Here is a 25,990-nt window from a genome sequence, read left to right on the forward strand (position 1 = left end):
CGTATATGTGCACATTGGGTTACTTTGTCAGTGACTATAACTCCATTAAATCAATTGGGTTCTGGGACTACGGCCTGAATACCAACTCTGACACCTTGCACATTGCACATTTTTACTTGTGGAAGAACATTTCGAAATACTTTGTGAACTGAGGATACATTTGGATATAATATTATGATAATTTATGCTGTTGTAGTATATGAAATGTATTGCTATCAGTAGGTATTTTTTGTAATGTATGCTATTTTTATGTTGTAACTCAATTTTATGGATCATGTTCTCTCAACAGTTTGACTGGTTTGCTTTGTACATAATCCGTTACATTTTGTATGTCGTTTGTCTATTTAAATTTGTTTATGAATTTATAAAAGTTCTTGAACTAATACAAATAAATAAATAAATAAATAAATACATAAATAAGCAATGATACATATTCCCAACCACTGGTGAAGGGGCCTCAGTGCAAGGTGCTCCACTGCAAAGCCGATAGGGAGTTGGAGCTATCCACCAAGACGGTGACAGTGAATAATGCCTAGACCCCGTGTCTTTACCGTCACAGATTATCACATCTTTTGCTCTTTTTGGAAGAACTGCAAGTTGTTTTTTTTCCCCCACCAAGCCTGTAAAGACTAAAAGCTCCGGTAGAGGAACATCCTTGCTCTCTAATACTTGCAAGGAGAAAAAAAGATTACTTCTTGCTGCTGCTAATAAAATGCCCTCTCCAAATGTCGCAAACATCAGGTTAAGGAGGCAAGACTATAAACGAGAATTGCAAAATAGAAGGGCAGATATCCCTAGAGAACAGTGGAATGCTTTGAGTTTGGCAGCTGCCTCCCATGACACAAAATCATTCTGGGAACATATTTCTAGGAATATGTGCGTATTGAATCGAGGCTATGCATGTCCTGGAAAAGAGATTTGAGGAGTGAGTTGAAGATCACAATCTCTTAACTGACACACAACTGGCCTATAGGGCAGGATTGGGGACTGTGAATCAATGTTTTAATCTATACCTCATCCTGTCCAAATATGAGTCTGTGATGTGGTCTCCTGTCTACGTGGCCTTCATGTACCTTCGTGGACCTGAGTTCGTCCTTTGACCCCGTGGACAGGAAACTGTTCTGGGAGACATTTGCTGACCTTGGCATACCAAAACCCTTGATCCAGATGATAGAGTGCCTCCATGTCAATTCTTGGGTTCGGGTCCGCTATGGGAGGGGATGTGAATTAGGTGACCCAATTGAGGCAGAGAAGGGTGGCAGGCAGGGTTGCGTACTCACATCCCGTCTGTTCAATCTTTATATCAACTCTCTAGCATCCACACTAGCCAACACAAACACTGATGTTCCCCAATGTGGAGGAAGAAGGTTGACTGTCCTAAGTTATGCCTGTGATGTAGTCCTACTCGCCAGACCCTCCAAATCATTTCAGGCATTAGTGGATATGTATAGCAGTCATATGCAGGCAAGAGGTTTAAATGCTACTGCAGGCAAATGCAAGGTTATTCATTTCTCCAAGAGTACAAGATCTCTGAAGGAATTACGAATTCTATTGAACGGCCAAAGACTCAAATACTTGGGGATCACTTACAGCCAACACCTCACTTGGAACACTACCATCCAGAATCAGAGGGTAAGAATTAACCAAGTTATTGGAGGTGTGTTTAGATTCGCAAAGTCTATGAGGTAGTTCGCGGTCGGACACATGTTACAGATGTATAGCTGAAAGGCCCTCAGCACTGCCGCTATGGGAATTTGAAAACACTGCAGAGCAGAGAAATCTCTTTCTGGCTAACCTTTTGGGTGTGCCTTCAACTGCAGCTATGTAGATGGCACATCTGGAAATTGGTACACCCTTTCCCACAGATTTGTTGAGGTTAAGGGTGATTATGATGTGGCACTCTGAGTGGGTGAACAAAAAGGGAACCCTAGCCATGTCACTATTAAGGAACCTCTTGAGCCTGTGGAATCTTAATAGAGTTGACTGGCTACTTAACATCAAAAGAGCATTGGACAGCAAGGGATTGGCCTGCTACTTCAATAATCCAGAAAGTATCGAAAGCTTGTGATCACACTACCCAAATCACATTTTTTGACTGGTCAGGACAATCTACGAGAGGCAGCAAATTGGGATAAACCAATAATCAGACTGTATCTGGGACGAGGAAGAGTAGGGATGACTGTAGAAGGATATCCCTAGAAGATGCTGGGATGAGGAAGAATAGGGATAACTGTAGAAGGATCTCCCTGGAAGGTACTGTGATGATGAGGACATGTGGAGCAATGAGGAGTCCTCAAGAGAACGTACATGCGCGTTCCAGTTGGTTTGATAGTTCAAAGATAAACAAAAACAAAGAACTTACCAAAGTGAGAAACACTCCCTGTAGTAACTGCGAGCAAGGAAGCAGATTGGTGGAGCACCGGGAAGAAGCCAACGAGGATGTCAGCAACAAGATAACCGAGACGTCCATCTTTACTCCAGTGAGGACGGAAGGCTAGCCGGGCAAAGGTCGGAGCATGAGAGGAACCTGGCTGACGCGCACAACCCCTATGTGCATACAGAAGGAAGAGGCACGCTGTGGGAATGCTGCAGCCACTGGAGAGCCAGTAAAGCCAGGGGAAGGTCGAAGCCAGAGCTCAGAGAGCCCCAGAACAACTGAAGGAAGCCAGACAGCACCCAACAGGTATTTGGGTTTCTGGGAAGGTTGGTGAAGGCACAAGGGCGCTGTGGAAAGCTCCAAGAATACTGGGCAGGGGTGAGGATGGAAACCCTGGGAAAGAAACCCAAATACAGGTCTTAGATCTGCACCCAAAAAGCAAGAAGATTCACCCGTCATCTTTTTCATGGCAGTGCCTGGCAGGAGAGTGAAACAGGTCTGCCAGAAACCCAAGGAACTTTTGCTAGTCATCTTCTTCATGGTAGTACTTAGCCGGAGAAGGAACCAAGTCTGCCAGAAACCAGAGGAACTTTTGACAATCATCTTCGTGGCAGTACCTGGCAGGAGAGTGAACCAGGTCTGACAAAGCCTAGAAGAACTTTTGCAAACCATCTTCTTCATGGCAGTGCATGGGTGAGATGGGCCAGGTTAGGGGAGGCATGTTGTGAATTGTAATAAGCCTAAGAAGGGCCAGGGGAAGATAAAATTCCCCCTATGGTTGCAAACTGTAACAAGAAACCTGAGAATGGCTAGGGGAAAGGAGGCATTCCCCGACTGTTGTGAATAGAAATAAGCCTGAGAAAGGTCAGGGGAAAGGCATCATTCCCACTGGTTGTATGTGGAGGAAAAATACAGAGAATCAGACAACCGGAGAAGGAAGCTATTCTCTAGGAAACTGTATTTACAAGACACCTGGAGAAGGGAGGCATTCTCCAGCAACCCAATACTAATGATGAAACTGTGTGCTGTGAGGAATGTTGATCTTTGAGCTGGAACTTTACCCTTTGAGTTGAACTGAGAACTTGCCTACTTGTTGCCATTACAACCTGGAACTTTATTTGTGTACCTTGGAAAGGGATTGAAGCCTGGCGAAGGGAGTAATTCCCTCAGGTGAAGATCCCACCTATAATTGGAACTGCGGTCCATTGTCCAGAAGAAGGGAGTCATTGTTCTGGACCAAGAAGATCCACTACCTCTTTACAAGTGTAAGGGACAGACCAGGGTTTTGTCACAGGACGGTGGACTCTTGATTTACAAAGACATCCTGACTGAATCCTTAGTATTTTAGTTGAGGTAGGGAATCCCCCCTTAAATTTAGGGAGAGATGGGTTTTCTTTGTATTTTCTAAAGACAATACAAGTTTATGCCAACAACCATGCCACCCGTGTGTCAATCTCCTCCTTCTGCACCCTTACAGCCCTTTGTAGAGTATTTCATAAGGGCAATGAAAGGAATATGCCATAATAAAGACTTGAGAGTGTCGGAGTGCTGACCACCAAGGTTTTACGTGTGAAAGTTCAGCCTGGCATGGTGAGACAAATGCATCTGTAGGGCTAGGGTATTTTGTAGCTACACATTTTAAGTGTGGTTTTAATTGGGTTGCGTTTCAGTCACCTGGTCATCACCCATGCCTTTTCCCGTGACACAGTGTCTGCAGTCTGGCTGACACTGAGGCTTGCCTTAGTTAGTAGACAAAGTGAGCCATGAGGTACTTATGAGTTCCTAGAGTGGATATGTGCACATGTTGGCAAGCAGCTGTGATGGGCTGGACCCTTTGTGTATCCAGTAGGAGATGTTGTTATACTCTGATTTTAACAAAGAAATGAGGCAAGACTTCATCCTGAAAAAGGATGCCATGTAACAAAGCACAGTTGCCTCCATTCCAAAGTCTGCAAGGTGCTTACAAGGATCTTCTGGCTGATGGTATCTTTCTAATACCACATCGTTATCCAGAAAGTGGCCTGCGCGTGGTGTGCCTAGAAGCATCGTTGTTGCTTTTCTTAGTGTGTCCTAGATTGATGGGAGTGTTGATTCCATTTCTTTTATTGGTCTGAATCCATGCTGTGACTTGTGCACAATGCTCCTGGTCTCCACATAATCCTGAAGTTGTTGGTAGTGTCCCTTCTCTAGGAGTTTTGCTGTGAAGGAGGAGATGGAGCAGTTGCTTGCACGGTTGTCGGGATTTGCACTCTTCAGAGGCTGTCTGTATGCAGACTTAGAGATTGTGGAGTAGCACCTTATTTTGCGGGTGAAGTGAGGGGTGATTGGAAGGGAAGGACACACCCTGGTAATTGCATTATAGCGTTGTAGTACTTGGGTGGGCACAGATCTTTGGGTGATCCTGCTGGAGGTGCTTCATTGGGTGCTTTTACGCTTTGTGATTTGGTGTTGGTGAGTTGTCTAGAGAGTCTTGAATCCCTAGGATTTTGTCTGTGAAATATAGGCGACGACTGAGTCACAGAGTTTGGTGATGGGATCCATGCGGTGTCACAGGCTGATGGGTTCTTGGGCTCTTTAATGATTTGTAACATTCCCTTCAGAGGTGCATGTTCTATGTGATGGGAGTAGTGGCCTTTCTTGCCCTCTACTCTCCCTGCTCTATAGATTGAGTTCTCTGTAGTATTTATATGTGTCCTTCTCATGGTACTGTTTCCTCTAGGTTTGCTACTTGCTACTGTTCTATTTCTTGAGAAAAAAAGGGGCACGGGGTGGGGGAGGGGTTGGCGCTACCACTGAGGTGACCAAGCGTGGGACACCTTGGCATGTGAGGCTATATTAAAATGTCAACATGTCACTGTTACACATGCAAACATTAGCCACTGTGTTAAACACACCCAGAAATGCCCACCACCTGCTGTGAGTGAGGTCTGGTACGTACCCCAAAATATAACCAATGATAGTCACTGAACTAAGAGTATTAAGAGTCACCAAAGACATGAACAGACTGTAAATTTGTGCGCCGCTTAAATTATTGACTTAACTGTCCAGATTTGAAATCTGTAGGTTTGTGCATGTCTATATACATGCACGCTATATATATTGATTAGGGTTTTCAATTCCCAGAGACTGCAAATGGACCTACTGCCAAGCCCAATTCTTTCACGGCCATAACTTTGGCAGGAACCAATCCAATTTCAGCCCATGTGACTGTGCCTGTGACCATGCAGCGCGTTGTGGTACTAATGCAGGTGCTACCCAGGAGGGCGCTACCAGGGGGAGTGCAGGGGGAGTGCATCCTTTCTTTCACTCGCTCGTAGCTCACAATGACCTGGAAAGGCACGAGAGGAGAAGTCCCCTCAGACAACCTGTGAAGAAATGTGCGTGTTTGACAATTCATGAACACCGAAACACATTGGTACACCGGTTTGCCACCTGTTCATGTGTTAATGCTGCGCTGGTGATGGGGAACCTGGGACCACATTCCGTTCCATGGTACAGGAAATGATCGGGCAGAAGGGCCATCAATATTCTAAATTACCCAGAGACCAAAACAAATCAATACCTAGGTTTTTATGGAGCCGCAAAACTCCCGCCCGCACAAACATGAGTGGAAGGAATGCTTATAGGGGTTTGTAGACCATTAGTCTCCGAGCCGCACTCATCTTTTTGGTCGAGAATTTTCTCGCATTTTTTAGCACATTTTTTAGCACATATTTTACTGCAAAAGGTAGATGGTGTGTTGGGGTTAGTATATAGTAAATCAGGGTAGGTAAGGGGCCTCCCCCCCTGCATTTTGCAATAAAAAATTTGCTAAAATAAAATTCTATCTTTTTACTTTCAGGCAAGTAAATGGGTTGTTCTAACATACAGCCTCCCCTCTTGATACATAACATTTAGAAAATAGATTTCTTCTCAGGATGTATTGGGGCCTTAAATGCGGGGGTAACAGTATTACCGCTGCATTTAAGGGCTGACCCTATCACGAGTTGGGCACTTAATGGGCTGTTTTATCTCCAGATGTTCTTCTGGAGGTGAAAATCATATTTAGCTCCCTGTATTACCACCGGCTGTATTGGCGTGCATATTACTGCTGAAAATGCCCCATTGGATCCAATGGGGATTACCTTTAGCGGTATTACAGCCGGGATACCGCCCAACTCGTGATGAGGCCCTTAGAAATTAGAACATTTAGCTAGTTTAGTTTGTCATTAAAATAAAGTTAGTGTAAAGTATTGTTTTGTCGGAATATCTATGTTGCTGAATGACGAGAGGCCTCACGTAGGGTATATGGGTTTAGCATACTTGGTCGAAAATCATTTGACTTTTTACTTTTGACCGAAGAGTTCCCTAAAGGCCAGTTCACTCCTGGTGCCAATCCTTGCCTAGGTGCTGCTGGTGGGTCGCCTGTGATAGTTAGTTATGCCAGGTGGGCCAGACTTTGAGACTGAAGTAGTATTGCTGAGACACTATATACATAATTTCAGGTGCACGCAAATTTAAATTCTTCCTTGGGGGGCTGAGCATTGCCTCGACACTCAGTTTCTCAGATTGAAAGGCGCCTTATGCTGAGCGCTGAATCAAGTGGCTTCATTGGCGCACTAGTCTCTAGTGAGCAGGTGCTACGGTGGGAGGGGGAGGGGTTTAGCTGTATCAACAGCTGAGGGCGAGCGGGGTTAGCAATGCAGCGCAGGCTGTGATTTTCTGGCTTGACAGAGCAAATCCAGCCAGGATTAACGCCGTGAGCAGTTCTATTAAGCACGCTCTGTACCGGGCCTTTCCAGTGGGAAGGCACGAGAAAACGGAAAACGCAATACGGTGCCTATATGACCTGCGCAGAAAGGTAGGGAGGAAGGATGGCGCGACGCAGGTTCTAATCCCGAGCCTGTGCCCAGAAACCACTCGCTGGTATTAAATGCGCCATAAATTAACAATACAAATAAAATAGAATAGGGATTAAGCTATCGGGACATAGAGCCACTGCAAAGCTGATCATTGTACTTTTTTGCCTTTTTAACATCTGAGCGGGAACTCGCAAACTAAGCATGTAGGTCGGGCCTCTGTGTAAATTACGGGTCCTGCGTGCAGTCCACGCGGATCTCAAGATGAAAGGATACGCCCTTTTCAGGTGCTTCCTGCAACCGGATTCATTCTTGAGTTACCCCCAAGGAAGTGTTGAACTCATCCTGACACGTTTCCCGGCGAGTACCGGTGCCCAGATGTTAGGGAAGTGACATTGAAAAGGTGTTAAGACTATTACCTTTCACAGTGAAGACTGGTTTACCCGGCGAATGCCAGGACCCCGGAGCGGCCGCATACCTAGGCGAACCTGCCCGCGTGTATGCTCTTCCTACATTTTAAGATTGCACCTGAAATGGCTGCTGTTTTATATAGAGTGAACCATGTACCAATACATTGCTGACAGAGTGGCCATATGAAAAACAGAAAAGTAATAAGCCGCTTGTGCAATGCTGACTGTGGCAGCAGACAGTTCCCAGCAGTAAGGAAACCGCGGATGTGGCTTCAGGTGGGATTGATTATACAGAGTCCCACCAGACCATTGCCACAGGAGGATGAAGAGGACATGCTGCTGGATTGCGCCCGCCCCCCCCCCTACACCCACTGCTAGAAAAAGGAAGCAGTGAACGCAGATGCCAATGGGACTCAAGTCTTACAGCAACCAGAGATAGAAGGGCATACATAGAACAAAACAACCTCTGTGCTCTACAGCGTGTCTACTTCCATTTCGAGCATAGACAGGCCCACCACTAGAAAGGGCAAACATTGGTTGACTTCTGCTTCAAGCACAAGCCCCGCCCCACTCTAGAAAAAGAAGAAATACTATTACTAGCACAGGTTGGCCCCAAAAAGAGCACTGGCAATAGAGGGGGAAAGCTCTCTTTTGTAAAAAAATGGGCTTCACAATAGAAAATAGTCGAAGCCCAGTTTGAAAACTTAGGAACTCCTGCATCTTACCGTGAGTGTTTCAGTGGGTTGGTGAACTCACAAGCAACTTGCAGGTCACAGACATTTTACAGCAATATCCCACGAGTATCGTAGGATAAATATAGGCAAGGTTTAAGTAGTACTAGTTAATATCAATAGATAGAGCCATATCATTGCGACATCACTGGGAGTTGTAGTCTTTGATGAACTCAATTGAACTAATTAGATTCAGGCATCTGAGGCCAAGGAAAATAAAAGAAAAATAAAAAGAAAGGAAAGTAAAATAAAATACTAGGAATAGAGAATTGGTATTTGGTAACACGTTATATTATGTTTTCTTAGTTTTATGTGTTGTCGCAGGCAGCCTGGTGGGTTGTTCTCGCATTTTCACCCTGGCTGTGAGGGGCCCGGGCTATGCACTACGCAGCACGCCAACTCTATGTTACCCTTCAACAGAGCCACCCCAGCGAAGCGGGCAAAAAGGCTGGCTGTTCTTGCGAATCTCCCTTTTTCACATTGCATTATATCACCCTGGCTGTGAGGGGGCCGGGTCACGGACTACGCAACACACCAAAGCTACGTTAGTCTTCAAAAGAGCCACCCAGAGAAGCGGGCAGTTCTCGCGGTTCCCACTCCCCCTGGCCAAGGTCATGGTTGAAGCTCTTTGCTCTTTCAGGTTTGCAGCATTACAGTGCTCGTGTGCATCCTGCCCTCGGACTGAGTGTGATTTTACGAGGGAAGTGATCTCTTGGCAAGATGAGTGACGCCTCATCCTAAAGACGACCTTTTATCCAAGGCAGCTGACCTGACTGTGGTTACTGCTGGTTATTGCTGACAAATTAGATGCTGCGTTAAGCAATGAGCACCAGGGGACCGCTTCAGTGGTGATAGTGCACGGTACAAATGATCTTTAAAATTAGCATTAAGAATAAAGGGGTCAATTATGACCGGTATGCGAGCCTTTTGGTAATCCGCATGCATGAATAATTACCCTTAATGCCGCGGCGGAGTCCTGACAACTAGAAACTGGGTGACTCTGTTCAGCGTTTGTTGCAAGCAGTGGACGCAGATAACTATCCACTTATCCCCTTCTAAATTATTCATGCGCTGACAGGTTGCGAGGCTCTTTTCAACTATCTCTGGATAATTGAGGATTGATGTGTTAGTATAGTAGACTTGTTTAGTATACTACGTGTCATTACAGGAACTAAAAGTACCACAAGCGTTAGAAGCGCTGTGAGGAGCGAGGAGGGGGAGACGGACTATGGATGCCCCTAAAACAGGTGAGCGTCCCCCGCTCTCCTTGATTTCCACTGCATTTTACAGTAGTTAAAAGTTTAGAGATACTTTTTCTTTTTTTTCTCTGGTATTTCTCCCTTTTTTCTTACTTTTACCTACTCTTAACATCGAGATCTTGGAGGGTTTTTATGATTGCATTTAAAAGGCTGTTCCGTGGCCATTTGTTCCCGAATTGAGCGTATTGCACTTTGATGCCCATATTGCACTTTCTATATTGTACTTTGATGCACTGTATAGGGCACCTTGGTACATTGCACTTTGTATTGCTGTATGTATATCATGGCTAGCTGCTTGCATTGATCTTCATTACCAAGGGTTGGCAATTGGATTTGTTCATGAAAACGTGAAGATATAGGCCCTCATTACGATACCGGCGCTAAACCATGGCGCTATTAGCACCATGGTTGGTGCCGGTATCGTAACGTGTCCGCCATGGTGAAATGGGGAAATACCGCCCCATTCCAAGGTTGGCGGGGCGGTATTTCCCCATGGCCCTTCCCCATTAAAAGTTTTGCCCCATAGGGCATAATGGGAATGGCGAAGGCGCTAAGTACGGTACCGCAAATTGCGGTACCGTACTTACCGCGAAGGTCCCTTTGCGGGTCCCTACTTTAATGGCTGGCCTAGACCAGCCGTTAAGGTCGGGTCCCACAAAGGGACCTCGTAATTAGGCGCTAATGGGTTAACGACTCGCAGGCTTTTACGGCACCGTTAACCCATTAGCGCCAGGGTCGTAATGAGGCCCATAGTATTACAAGCTGTGATTTGTTTCAGCTTATTGGTATAGAGTCGGCGGTGCTTGGGTAGTGTCTGACACTCTAGCACCCTCCAGTAATCCGTAATTAAATTTACCGCCACATAGAAGGGCCATACGTAAAGCTAATTCCTCCATCTCACTGGGGGTTGGACCCAAAGGGGTCTATAAGCTCTTTGATCCTATTAAGGAGGTAAATGTATTCATCTCAGAAATAAAAGGGCTGTTATACGACATAGATGGGGGTGGGCGTCCCAAAAGTTATTAATGCTAATTGTGCAATTTTTGGTGAGGGTACCAATGCACTGGGCATGATAGGGAAAGTGGGAGAAGATGGTTTTATAGCTGGCAGCATGAGGGCTGCAGGCCCACAACGTGTTCGAAAATGAGATGATGACCCCACGACAAATTTAGAGTAGGGAATAGTAGGGGGTATGAAGGGGGCAACACTATCTTATCCCAGTGTATAGTTCTAATACTGTGGGCTCCACAACTAGCAATGTAATTGAGGGTAGGTGTATGCTACTTTATCCCTTTGAGACAGACCTGACGTGGAGGCATTAGATGAGGCAGGACTTGAAGTAGGATTTAATCAACTGATCTGCCCTACCCAGCTAGATCCCCTCAGAAGTGGCAAAGTTGTCTCAGACAGCGCTGTCCACAATAGGTTCGCCCCATTGGAGGAAGAAGACCCTGGGGAGAGGTCCCAGATGGATGAAACATTACAAGTATCCAGAGAAGAGGTGCTTGCCCACCTAGGGCTTGTTAACAATATGTCCAATCATGAGGGGGGTGAGACTTCTGGGGGAGTAATAACTAGTACAAAAATAAAAACGGAAGGAACTCGGAACAGAACTTTTGTTGGTACTTCATCTGAGCTATCCTGAGAACTGCATGCCTGTAAATGTAAATGCATTCTGGGCAACGACCGTAAAGACATTTTGAATGAGGTTGGGAAGTTGAGGGAAATGGTAGTTAAGCTAGCAGATAGTCATGGGAATGAGGAATGACCCTAACAGTTTACGGAAAGAACATGCTGCCATCACCCCCAACCCTCTGCCGGGGAAAGATGAAAAAGGTGCACCAGTGGTGGGGCTTCCATTGCCACAAGTACTGTGTGCGACCACTGGGAACAGAGAAGGAGTAGTGTTGGCCTCCGTGAAAAGGAAGAGGGCTGAGAACATCCCCCAGTCGGTTAAAACAATCAAAGATACCATTAATAAGCACGTGCCCACCCATCCACCAAGATGCCCTGGTGGTACAAGTTGGGCCCAGTAAGCAATACAGGGCGAGTGGGAACCATTCCATATTGGGATAATCAGGTTGGGGATAGGAAGCGTTCTACAGTTTTTATGTGTAATGCCGCCAAACTGTGCCCCCGGACCTATGAAAACCGGGAGATGATGACCAACAAGAGCATTCATTGGGTTTGCCATGTCCGAGGATGTCTTTCTGTGATTAGAGAGGATATTGATGCCTGCGAAAGGGCAACCATGTCCCATGGTTGAAGCGACTATATCCAAATACCTTGAAGGATAAGGCATTGGTTGACAGGCTGTTGGCAAATTAGGCAAGATCCTATCCACCATCTTAGACATCTATCTCGTGAAGATCTTTTCTCTCTAATGGGTGGGACCAAGGAGTTGGGCAATTGACTACTGGGAGTAGACAGAATTCTCCACTACCAGGTGATGGGCTAGAAGAGGTGGATTGACATCAGAAGGCACCAAAATGCCCCCGGCTTCAGGATATTGTCATGGAATGCATGCAGCCAGATAGCGAGACAAAAGGCGGAACCTGATTGGATTGCTTTAATCCAGAATCGTGAGATTGTATGTATCCAGGAAAGCTGGGCCCTTTCACCGATTTGCATTTTAACGGTTTTGGGAATTTAATAGCCCAGCAGTTAAAGGTGCCAGAGGAAGACCATGGGGGCGGGGGGCTACTGAGTGAATTGTGTTTACAGGATCTACAATTAACATTAGCCAACAACATAAATGGGCATATCCTTTCAATATTCGATTTCGGGAGTGTACAATTACTGCAACCACAATTACTGCAAACCCCCAAAATGTCGACCTTTATTTATTTCGACCCCTTTTACACCAATATATATGTGGTGGGATGGGTATAGTATTTAATACATGTAGGGGGGTCGTGGGGGTCCCCACTCCATATATATGGGGTGAAAAGGGGTAGAAATAAAAAAAGTCAACATTTTAGGGGGTCACAATAATTTGGGCACAGTAATCACATAGATCCCAGGTCCTTCAGTATGTACAATCGGCCTTATGGTGTAAACCCACTGGGGACATTATTACTCCTGCAAGAACTAATAGCCAGCTGGAACCATTGGGTGTCTGTGAAGCTTCACATTTTGGTTAGAGAAGACCTACATTTCAGTTTGAGCACCTTCAGGAATTGGAAGAATTATGGGACAAACAGGACGCAGTGTGGGAGATTCTGGCTATAGAATCAGACTACCCTCCATGGGTTTACAAGCATGCGTTAAATTCAGCCCAGATGTTACAAGGGCTTAATTAAAGGGACTGTAATGGACGATGTAGTAAGGATTGACCTACATGGAATACCTTTTTGGGATTTTGAATGTTCCTCACAGATTGACTTAATCTTTGTGTTGACGAGTGACTGGGAATTTGTGGATGATTTTATAATAATTGATTGCAGCGAAAGTGCCTACAAGCCCCTTTCACTTCTAATAAAGCTAAGGGCCAATTATTGCAAAACCCTAGCCCCCTACTGTGCCCATTAAGATTTTGGGAAATGCCCGTCACACAATTGAATGGGACAAAATAGTGTCAGCTGGGACCAAGGAAATCATCTATTGAACTGAATTGGCAAATATTGAGAATATCTGTAGAAATTAGCTCAATGATAGGGAATTTTTGGTAGAGTTTGATTATAGGCCTTTTTTCCCTGCCAAAATGACCGGCCCATGAGATAAAAAATAAAAAAAAGACTAGAAAGGCTGATTGGTTCGATTGTGATTGCAGCTCGGCTAAGAGAGATCTAATGCAATGCTTGGCCAATGAAGGAAAGGTGAATAAAACAAGCTGCGTTCACGTAGAACCAAATATAAGGAAAAAAGTAAGGGAAAAAAAGAGCCATATCACAAAGTTAAGTGGGAAGACCTGTTGGGGACGCCTAGTAGGGGAGGTGCTAAGGGCTTCTGGTCGCTGGTGGGAGACAAAAAGGGTGTAGACGACAACATGCTACATTGTTCTTTTCCCCTAGAAGACTGGTTCACCCACTTCAGTGCTTTGTATGAAGTTGTTACAGCAATTGAGTCCACTAATGTTGAAGGGCCCTCAAACGAGGGTCTAGGGATGACGGAATTTGACAGACCACTGATGACCATTACCATAGCGGAGGTGAGGAGTGCATTTCTAATTTCAAGGGAGAGAAAGATCCTAGACCTGACAGGATACCCACTGATTTGCTGAAAGACAAGCTGGATGTTAGGGCATCAATTTTATGGAAAGTATTGTCAGTAGCTTTTAGACATTGAAGGGTCCCCGACTCCTGGCGTAGTGCCGTAATAGTGCAGATTTACAAAAAAGGAGGCCAAGACAAGCCCGGCAACTATCTCGTTACTTGACGCTCTTGGAAAAACCTTTGCTAAAGTACTTTTAAAGCAGTTGCAGGATTGTGGAATCTCAAATAAAAAAGCAGCTTTGACGAGTGTTAATGAAAAGTGGAGTGCCTGATGGCCTGCTTGCTGAAAATAGGCCAGCTTTACCCAGACAAAAAAGCTGTAGTGAGGTGTGGACTAGCAGGAGATACCACTGATCCATTTAGGGTGGACAGGGGTGTGCAGCAAAGCTATTTTCTTTCCCTGCCCCTGTTTTGTATGTATATTAATGAGGTTATCCCAGAACTGCTGGCTAAATGTTCAGAAGAAAGGTTTGATCCGCCAAGGCTGGGCATGGATGCCTTCCCAGTTTGCTGACGACACAATACTGCTAGCAACATCACCAATGGGGATCAAGCGTTGACTGGAATGTTTTGTCAGCAAAAGACAGTATTTAGGCCTGACTTTGAATTAAACTAAGACCAATATAATGGTGTTCAGGCCTATGAGATCGAAGCTCGGTGAATGCTCGTTGACCCTAGATGGTATTAGCCTTGAGCAGGTAAAGTTTTACGACCATCATGGAGTACGATTCACTCACACTGGCTCAGGGTCTGCCCAATCAGAAAAAGCACAGGTTATTCTGGGAAAAAATATTGGTGGCATCAGGAAATTCTTTGTGATCCTTGGGCAGAGGGCTGTATCCTCTGACATCAACATATATAAAGTACAGACTTCTTCATCTGCGCTCTGTGGAGCGGAGCTATGGGGACAAAGTAATTGCCAGAAATCGTCACACGTGGAGAACACCTTTTTCAAAATGCTCCCAAAGAGTTTTCCCACTGGCCCATTGTTGATGGAGTGTAGACCGGAGTCAATTGTGTGTCAGATTGCTTTGAAGCCAGTATTTTATTGGGTGACTCCGGAGCTGGAAAAGTATCAGGTGGCACTTACCTGCCTGCTTGGTATCGTAGGAGGGTGTTCACTCCCATGGGTCCAGCATGTAATGCAACAACAATGCGTCCTGGACTTGAACCACCTTTTGTCGAACCCTCAGAGTTTAACCAATCACACTAAAAACCAGGTGAAGTTGGCTGCTCGGTTGACTATGCATGAAGGCCTTGTAAGCTCTTGCTTACGCTTAAAAGTAGGGTTGGGCTATCTGTCTCTGAAAGCTGACGAGGGAGTTGAGGAATTTCTTGATCTTATATCTACGGCATATGCATCAACCCCATTTATGGAGTTCAAGTGTGGTGCCCTCAAGGTTGCGAAATTCACCAGCGGTTGGAAGACCTACAATTCTGAAATGTGTCTCCCATGTGACTCTGGTGTGGAGACGATTTTACATTTCTTGTTATTTTGTGACTCATTCAAAGATTTGAGGAGATTGTACCTTCTACCATTGTTCAAGAAGGCCTGTGTTAATTGTAGAACAGAAACTTTGAAATTGTGCCAATCAACTGAAAACATTAATGATGTATATTTTGTGGCAATGTTCATTTACCGAGCATGGTCTCGTAGGAGCTACCTGATTGGGCGATCAAACAAAGGTTGATTCTTTTTATTCCTGCTTTTATCTTTCTTCCCATTAGATGGTTTTTTATGTACGCTGCATTTCCAGTAGCAAATCGAGCTGGTACATGATGCATTGACTTTCTATGAGATTTATAATGTTTATAGTCTTACATTTTGGTTGTATAACATTGTACTGAATTATGTATATTACCTGTGTGTATGCTAAGGACAACTTTGTCGACCGAAGCATTATGAATGATTTATGTATTGGATTTTAAAAGCTCTAGCAAGTCGGCCACCAGGGCGCAAAGGCACTGATTAAACTTTGAGTGTGGTCGTCATCAGTTGTACTACCAGCCAAGTGAATACAAAGATACACTTTTGGAGATTTGCAGAAGCTGAAATGCATTTCTAGATCCCGTAGGAGGTGAGATAGAAAATTCCTTAGCTATCTGCCTTTGAATGAAAAAAGTGTGGCCACGCCATTTTCTAAAGGTATTTTTAGAATTTTTGTATAATATGCGATTTGAATGTTCCAGAAGGGATGATAATTACTGAGCTTGTTCTGCAGAAACATAGGAGCTATTTGGTGCAAAGGTTTATGCACCAGGCAAAGTGCCTTGAAGTAGACGCTGTGGGAAACTGGCAGCCAGTGAAGTTGTGCCAAGCTTCATGAAATATGTGACCTTGTTGGGATGTTGCATAAGATCCTGGCTGCCACAATTGGAATCTGCTGTAGTTTATTCTGGTGTGTTCTAAGTAGGTTAAATTACAATAGTCCCGTGTTGTAGAAATGAAGGCATTTAGTGCCGTCACCTGATGATTGAAAGAAAAGAAGTGTAGGGTCATGTGTAGTGACTCTGAACTGGGCAAATGAAGACCATGATGTGAACCGTTTTCCTCTTGCTGGACCAAAGTCAAGTGTATTGCCGCAACAGGAAAGAGCTGTCTGCAGCCGTTCCTTGACAACTCCCATCCGACTAAAACAATTTTCTGGCCGGGACTATCATTTTCCAAGTAGAAATATGATTTAATAATAATCAATAGGAGTGTTTTGTTTGTTTTTTGTACCCCTTCAAGTTTTTAGGTAAAAGTGCATGCCCCTGATTAATTTCCCTGTACTTGTGTGTGATAAGAATGTTTGAGGAATGAAACATGTTGGGTTGATTGGGAATGAAGTATTGTGTGATTTATTGGTTAGTTGATAATTTAAGTTCGACTTTGTTCAACCTTACACCATTTTAGGTTGACTGTCGACTGTGATTTACCACACGTCCTTGTTTGTAAACCTTCCTTGCCCTGGTTTATACATATTTTCTATCCCTGTGTGCGTTTTTTCCTTTCCCTGACTGCAGTTTGCTCCCGACTTTGAGAAATTGCAGCAAGTATTGAAGGTTTATTTTATTAATATACTGTGTTTATAAATGTGAATTATAACAATAAAATGTATTTTAACTAAAATTCTTCTTCATTTTGAGTGTGATTCTAGAGTTGGTTTAATTTTCCAACACACTAGGGTGCATTCAAGTTAGGAAAAAGGGTTGTAGCACCCCCTTTATCCTCTTTTAAGCTAGGGACAGCGGGAGGAAGATCCCCACCTGTGACCAAACATTGCTCACCAAATTTTTCTATGTGATTATTATAGGGTTGCCTATGTTGGGGGGCTTATTTGGTGTAGCAGTATAAATATCTCCCCTTACCTCTTTTGTGTTAGAAGACAAATCAAGACCATGCCATTGTTTGGACCAGAGCTGATATGGATCATTGATCGTCATATTGATTCCAAGAACCCATTGAAAAAGGGATTACAAAGAGAAATACTACATGCTTCTATCTAGGAGAAGCAGGTAGCAGCTGCAAGATAATCTTTCACCCCTTGCATTCTTGGGGAGAAACTCCACTTTTCTACTAAGATCTTAGGATGCATGTGGCAGGAGAATTTGGGTAGTGAGGCACAGGAAGGGGCAAAGGTTCAATCTGTTTACTACTCGTTACAGAGGTTACAACGAGTTATTCCATACCTTCTCAAAGAAGACCATGCAGTAGTGGTAGGAGCTATGACAAAAACCCATCTTGACTACTCTAGACTATTGTAACAGTCTTCGGATGGGTGCTCCAGCCAAACAACTGCATAGGCTCCAGAAGGCCCGTAATGCAGCAGTTAGATTAATTGGCAGTCTGAGGAAAATAGATCTCCCTTACAGAGGTCACTTCACTGGTTAACAGCCGAGTACCGTATTAAATTCCAGGTCACATGTATGATTTTTAAGTGCTTAAAAGGATTGGCCCCAGATTTTCTAAGCAATACATTCTTACCCTATAACCCAGTGTGGACTCTTAGATCAAGCAATCAACTGCTGCTAAGTAACCCCGGTCAACATTTGTTAGCAGAGGGGATAGAAGATTTACAGTCTTTGGACCTAAATTATGGAACAGTATACCATAAAAGATCAGGGAATGCCAGACACTTGTTCAGTTCAGGAAAGATCTGAAAACCTTTTTGTTTCAGTAATCATCTAACCGTTTGACAACTCAAGGGTACATAGTAACAAAATAACTATCGAGTGACTTTTTGTACCTTTACTTTAATATTGACAAATACAACAATCAAAATCATGCTGCAGCCTGAAGGCCTTGTTCCTATGACCACAAAGAAACTCAGTGAAAGGCGAAACACTGCACAATAGATCTAGAAAGCACAGTTTCTAGAGCTCACCAAGAAAGTGACTGAGTAAGGAGCAGTGAATGCTGCAACTTGAAGGCAGGGTTCCTAAAACCTTTGAGAAAGTAATTGAAAGAAGAAAAGCTCAATGCTGGAACTTAAAGGAAAAGCTCTCAGAGCAATTGAGATAGCAACTGAGCAGAGAAACACTGCAGGCTGGAATTTGAAGGAACATATCTGATTGAGTTATCCAATTATTCTCTGTGTCGCACTTCTGCAGCCACCGTCACATGATCATAGCCAGTGAAAAAACACTCATGGTTGCACGTTTTGCTCTTTTTCGCGAAGGGCACTACATCACAATGGTAGCACAGCCAATTTAAGTCTTACTCACTAGGGGTGAGGCTCACACTTTTGAAGGAAATGTCAGCCTTTGCCTGGTTCATATGTCCATAGGCTTTAAATGTGTCCCAAGTCAGATTTTGGTAAAAAATTATCCTATTTGGGTTCAAAAGTCTCACATCTCTCTTTAAGTCTAGATGCTGCAGTTATATGTTTAACTTTAAACCTTTGGATACTTTACTCAAACCCCAGCTCTCTCAACTAACCAAATTGAGTGACCCTGTGCATATTACTGTAGCTCCCTCTGCCTGAGTTCCCTAAGTTGCCAACACAGAAAGTCCATTCACAAAGTGTGTATACAAATTAGGACTTTACATATATACAAAATTGGAAAAACATGATAATATGTACAGTGAACAACTTCATCACGGCAGACAGCTTGGACATCCTAGCCCTGACAGAAACTTGGTTGACCCCCACTGCCAGCCCAGCCTTATCCAGTGCTGTCCCCACAAGCTATGGCTTGCTCTGGTGCAACAGACCCGTGAAAAAAGGCAGTGTAGCATTTATTTACAAGGACTCCCTTGCACTATATGCCTCTAATTCTACCCCACTCCCTAACTGCGAATCCCTTTCTGCAACACTAAAATGCTCACCAAACGCCACCCTTACTACCCACCTCATCTACTGCCCACCTGGCCCGATTGCCTTATTCAAGGACGACCTCACTCAGCTTATCTCGTCCAACCTTAAGCCCTCTACACAACTTCTAGTACTAGACAACCTCACCCTGGGGTTCAGTGACCCCACCAACATATACGCCACTGCCATGTCTACCTCCCGGCAGCCCTAGGCTGCAATCAACTGATCACAGAGCCAACTCATTCCCACGGCTGCATCCTTGACTGACTGCTAGAACACAAAAGCAACATCTCCATCCTCTATAACCGACCATGGCCATGGACGGACCACCAAACCATCCCCTTCACCATACCGATTAACATCATGCCCCATCTAGCACCATGGCCCGCAGCTCACGTAATCTGACCAGCAGCAACATCATTCCCCTCATCAACATGCCGCTCCCTTCCACTCAGCATCCCACATCCTTGCTGGATTACAACAATGCCTTGCTCCACGATGCCATCAATCACCTGGCACCCCTCAAATCCAGGAAATCCAAGAATCCAACACACCTCAACTCTTGGTTTACCCCGTACTTTTGTGCCTCTCGAGTGGCAAAAAGAGCAGCGGAAGCCACTTGGCAAAAAAACCCCAGCTTGGCCAACAAAACCAACCTCACCAAACTGTTGCTTCAATATAAAAAGCTTATTCTGAGCTCAAAAGCAACTAGCTACAATGAAAGTATCTCCTACGCCACCTCTATCTCTCGTGAACTTTTCTCCATTATCCAGGAACCGGAAACTCCCGTCTCCACACTTCCAGCATGTTTAAAGACAATGCCTTGTGCAACAAGATCCAATACAATTTCACAGGCAAAATAAGACAGCTACAAGCTAAAATAAAAGCCAAACAATCTTCAATAGCAGGTGCCTGTCTCTCAACTACCCCAGCCGAAAGTGCCCTTCAAGTTCCAACTGATTAGCACATCTACCCTCACCAACATCATCGCTGGGCTCAAACCATCCCGTTGCAAGATGGACATATGCCCAGCCTTCCTGCTCAAAGAAAGCATTGACCCTTTACTTCCTCTCATTGCCAGCATCATCAACTCCTCCTTTGCCTCCTTTACCATCCCACTCACGCTGAAAAAATCCTGGAGCTCACGTTGCTTAAAAAACCCATCCTTGACCCGACCATCCCTACCAGCAATCAACCCATCACAACTGCCCCTGTCCTCCTGGAAATCATGCACAGAGTTGCCTATGTATTCTTGGCCGATAGATCCTTGCGAGTATTTGCCGGGGAGGCTGCTGCCAAACCAACACTCACATCCTGCGGGGTACCCCAATGCTCCTTTGTCTCTCCTACCATCTACAGCATGTATAGCAAGCCCCTGTTCATCCACTTGCATGTTCTTGGGATCTCTTACACAAACTACGCAGACGACAACCAAATTCTCATCCCCCTCACTGGCGACCACCCTAGGGACACCCTTAAAATGAATTTCATCTACAAAGCTACCCAATCCTGCATGGCAACGCATAGCCTCTCCCTCAATGATTAAAAAATAGAGCTTCTCCTTATCGGACTGCTTGCCCGACTGGCAAAACTACCTCAGGTTAACAAATCTTCCAGCATTGATGGCCACAACATTGCTGTTGCCTTCTCCATCAATACCCTCAGCGTCTACCTCGACTCCTCATTGATCATGTCCCGCCAGGTCAACCACATTGCATCATCTTCTGCTTACGTCATTAAGCTCATCAACGCTGGCAAACCCTTCATTAGCACTACAAACGAACTCGAAGGTTCTTGGGCACTGATAGGGTCGAAACTGGACTATTGAAAGTCCCTACTCTGTGGCACTTCCTGAAAAAACCTGCATACACTTCAAACAATCCAAAACAATGCCCTCAGGGTGGCACTTGACATTGGCAAACGGTACCATATTTCTGAGGCTAGAAAAACTGCCCACTGGCTCCCAGTCAAGGACAGAATAAACTTCATGATTCTGTCCCTCACCCACCGCTGTCTGTTGAACGATGCACCATGCTACTTAGCTGACAAAATAAAAAAGAACTCATCAGCAAGGCCTACAAGATCTTCTTACAAACATTGCCTAGTCACGCCTAGGTTCAAGCGGTCTAGAACAGGTGGCGCCAGCTTCCCGATCCGCGCACCTGCACTCTGGAACAAGTTACCTGCCCACTTACAAGACAAACCATCCTACAATGCCTTCAAAAAGCAACTCAAGACATACCTTTTCAACTGACATTCACTCTCCTCTCCCTCCCCCTTACACTCTCTCCCTTTCTATCACACTGGTACTAGTGCCTAAATGCCTGTGGGCCATGTGCGCTGCTATAAATGTACAAATAAATGAACACATTTCCCACACCCACCACCTCCCACACGTGCACCCTGCCCCCAGTACTCGCCCCACCAAAAGAATATTGAAATCTTACTGTACAGCCGGGCAAAGTTCGACGTGTAAAAAATTGAGTATCGCGATGAAGAGTCGAAGGATGTAAAGTAGAGCGGAGCCACCAGATCATAATCACATCTACCTGAAAAGAAGGAAAACATGTGCATGAAGAGGAGAAGAGTAATGTGTCTACAACAATCCCACAGGTGGGTGCATTACTCTATCTACCTCCTGCTGGAGAGATTGATGCATAATCTACCAATCGCAGGTTTGAATGCCAGTAGAGTCCATTTTGGCTTTCATCGGTCTGAGATTGGCAGAATGTAGTATTATTAAATTAGATATTAAAAGCCCCCATTGTTATCAAATCACCAAGGGGTAATTGAGTTTGCTGCAGAGTGGAGAGTCAACCCACTGAGCCGTCAAATTTCCATTTCGCGGTTGAAAAGTGAAAACTATTAGAGGCGTAGCCTTCCCCAGGTGCAACACATTACCTTGAGTGGCAATCAGATAACCAGACACTTTGAGGGCAATCCATACCTACTGTACAACACAAGCTCCCCTTCATTCGTGCTGCTTGCTACAAGTACCTGCCACCCAGTCTTGCCCCATTTCATTGGCCCACATTTGACTTTCGGGCTAGTATTATACACAAGAGATTAATCTTGAGGCTCCAGCCAATGGGAATGTCAAATTGAACGTAAATCTTTTCGTTGACCAGCCCGGGTTATTTTCGTTCCCATTCAGAAGACATTTTTGCTTAACATGAAATGTCATTTTTAAATCCTGGCAAGAGAATTAGTTTATTTCCTGTTGCTCTAGTCAACATAAAGGCACCTTTACCAAAACGCATGGTAAACCCATAACTCTGCTTTGTAGTCTGTATTATTTCAACGATAATTCAAATGTATGATATAACAAGAATGATAAGGGTTATTACATGGCTAGGCTGGCATTTTGACGCCACCAATCTAGTCTTTTCTTAATGTGGCATGGTATGTTTAGTAGGCATCTGTCATGATACTTGCTTTATCATATTTGATCTGTGATAAAGCAAGCATTATACGTGTTATTGCTTGGCTAGATTGGCATTTTGGTGTAGTGAGTCTAGCCACTTCTTACTGTGGCATGCCATTTTTTACTGGGCATGTATGATAAAGCAAGCATGTCAAGTGTTATTATGGGGTTAGACTGGCATTTTGGTGCAACCAGTCCCCTATTTCTTACTGTGGCATATTGTATTGGGCATTTATGACAATGCAAGCATGTTAAGTGTTATTATGGGGCTAGAATGGCATTTTGGTGCAACCAGTCTAGCCATTCATTACTGTGGCTTCACATGTGTTGCTGGGCAGCTATTACAAAAGCAAACATAAGTGTTATTACATGTTGGATATGGTTTCTTATTGTGGCCTAGCATTTTTCATGTCAAAGCCAACAGGAATATGTTCTTATGTATAGGTACTGGCATATGTTGGCAGAGCGAGCTTAGACATGTTTTCTGATAGTACAACTACTGGCAGTATGCACTAAGAAAACATGACTATATTCTTATATGGGAATACTGGCATGTAGAGGGTCGGCCAGCAAGGAAATGTATGGGCGCAGCCAGCATCAAAATTTTTTTTTTTATACTGGCATATATTGTATATATTGTGGGGAAAAGCATCATGAAAATGCTGTGGGAAATGCTCTTGTGCACTGTTGTTGCATTTTTCCATGCACTACCCTACAAAATCGATTGCAAACAGTCCAGGTTTTTAATTAATTTTTCATTAGAAGTTTGCTGTATAATATAGCATTTTAACCCACTATTCAAACTTTTCCCAGGAGGAGATGGGTCCTGCGTAGTTGGTTTGGGCTCTGTCTCTACATTCGGTCGATCACACACATTTGTGGCAAATATTCACACATCCCCGATTAAATAATTCGCCGGCCGCCACTGATTTTAAGGCCATTTCATACATGGACATTCCTGTATCGCTGTACTTGGTTAGGTTCTAAGGATGAGTGTCTTTTAAAAGGTAGAGAGGATTTCGTACATATTTATATTTGTGCATTTATAGTAGGTGCTTCTTATAATACGATTTTGTTGTTGTCCTATTTCCGCACTTTGTTAACTTCTGGTTTGAATTCGGAAAATGCTACCTTGTGAGTCTTGCCACTACTGATACTGTCTGGTGCTAACAGAAAATACACTTCATAAATGTTTTTTTTAAAAATCGTCTTCCCCATTGAGAATGTTTTTTCTCAATATAACAGTTATCGCAGAAGATATAATTCAGCTATGCCCTTCGATGTGTCACAAAGACAACATTAATACCCAAGTTCAAATTAACTTTCTTGGCATGACCAGTTGTACCAGTGTTGAAAAAAGGGAATACCCTATTCTAAATGAACAAAAGAGCGGGATGTGATCCATTATTAGTTTTCAATTGTGACACTAAATACATATAAGCAATAAAATACTAGGGCTGGCATAACACTACACGCTTTTATTTTGTATTTATTTATTTTTTATTTTTAGATTTGTAAAGCACACTCCAGCCCAAGGGCATCGAGGCGCTGTTTCAAGAAAATGTCTTAGTTACAGGAAAAAGGGATTGCTTTTACATCGCCATCGATTTTCTAGCAGCAGGCTGCGCAGCACATGCACTGCACCACTTGGATGGAGGAAAACCACTGCTTTAAGATCCTGTGATCTAAATTGCAATGAAGCAACTTTCAATTTTCTGTGACTGCACAGGATCTAGAGAATCCCCAAAGCGGAACCAGAAAACGTTTCAGAAAAGTATGGGGAGAGTAAGAGAGGGAAAGCAGAAGCGCAACAGAGGGATGATGTTCCAAATTTACAAAAGTTCAAACAAAATAAACTCTTGGGTCAGAAAAAAATGACAGTGTACATTTGACCAATCAAGCACATCCATTTAAATAAATGTATAAGGGACTTATGATGTCTGTGGGAAATAGTTGCAAGCACACACTTCCATCACTAGATGGCACTGTGGTTCAGTGCATAGCAGCATGGTTTGAAAGTTGAAACTTCATTATATTGCAGAGCAGGTGAAAGTGCACAGCGACAATGGCATATGCTACATTGGTGTCAGAGAAAGCTAGTTGCAAATCTACTTTGAAGAGGAGAATAGAAGAAAAAGTATGATAGCTCTGTATTCCACTACTCAAATGTAAGGAGGAATAGAAAAGGATGGAAAACAAATGTTTTCTTAATCGTTTTTTCGACGGTTAGGCCTTGCTCTATTGATGTTTTTTTCTGTTTTTACAATGTCCTCAAGCATAAGGCTTTAAAAATTAGATGCACAAAAATGTAAAATTATAGGACATTTGGCACGGACAAAAAGTAGTTGCAATTAAAAAACATAAGTAAATTCCCTATTCTCCGTAACGAGCTAAATGTTTTCAGTGGTAAAATGTATTGTCATTGAATTGTATTTTGTTTCTCAACAGTTTCGTTCTGGAAATGCAATTATGTGCAGATCGTGACAGAGAATGATGGTATGTGTCATACATAACATAAATATTTCGAAAGTAGCATGGTCCATTTGAGCTAAGTCACACATTCCACAATGCCACCTAGCAAACATTGCTGGAAGTTCACCTCTAGTTCTGAGCCACATCAGCAAGGCATTGTGGGTATGCAAATTAGCCCTAATGTAAAAAAAAAAAGGATTGCATTTGGGCTAATTTGCATACCCACAATGCATTGCTGATGTGGCTCAGAACTGGAGGTGAACTTCCAGCAATGATTTCTAGGTGGCATTGTGGAATGTGTGACTTGGCTCAAAAGGACTGTCCTAATTTGACATTTCAGGCGGCAAAACATTTTTTCGAGCCATTTTAACCTACCATAACGTTCTTGGTGTATTGCAGACATAAATAATGCATAATTCGTAGGTATGGGTAAGTAGGAATTGCTGTTGAATTTTGGTTTCCGATCCCGGGTCTCATCTTAGTGCTAACACTATCTCCATTGCAGTAGTGTTTAGGCACCATTACCCACACCAGTGATTGCTCTCATTGCCTGACATTAATCTGTTTTTGCATATTCCCTGCCTTCCTCTCGGTCGTTCTTTGATGCAACCATGGACCACTCTCCTTTTTTGGAGATCCTACCCACTCTTACGTCCTCTTCCTTCAATCTCTCCTGTCTCCTGTCAAGCTTTTGAGAACGGCCCTGTTAGTAATCTGTGATGGTGCATTTATTTCCCTCTTTCTTATCCCCCACTCCCCCACACTCTTCTGTCAGGCGTTGGAATGTGCCCCTTAGTGTGATGGCTTTCTGGCCTCACATCTTCTCTCTCAGTTCACTACCCTGCTCCACTCTTTGCACCCATCAGGGTCGGAGCAGGATATGAAAGAGTCATGGGAACCAAAACATGTAGGCAACATTCAGAAATGTAGATTCATTACTCTCCATGAAAAACCATATGAGTGCTACT

At 43.9% G+C, this 25,990-nt stretch overlaps 1 protein-coding gene across 1 annotated transcript in view; it reads right to left on the minus strand.

Moving 5' to 3' along the window:
* CNTNAP1 (contactin associated protein 1) overlaps window positions 1–25,990 on the minus strand; it is a 419,356-nt gene that overhangs the window by 273,454 nt on the left and 119,912 nt on the right. The window contains exon 2 of the mRNA XM_069634419.1: window positions 21,574–21,671. Coding sequence (XP_069490520.1) covers window positions 21,574–21,671 — 98 coding nt within the window. The remainder of the gene's footprint in view (window positions 1–21,573; window positions 21,672–25,990) is intronic.

This window comes from Ambystoma mexicanum, chromosome 13 (assembly GCF_040938575.1).
Source record: "Ambystoma mexicanum isolate Mex_15411 chromosome 13, UKY_AmexF1_1, whole genome shotgun sequence".
Taxonomy (NCBI): domain Eukaryota; kingdom Metazoa; phylum Chordata; class Amphibia; order Caudata; family Ambystomatidae; genus Ambystoma; species Ambystoma mexicanum.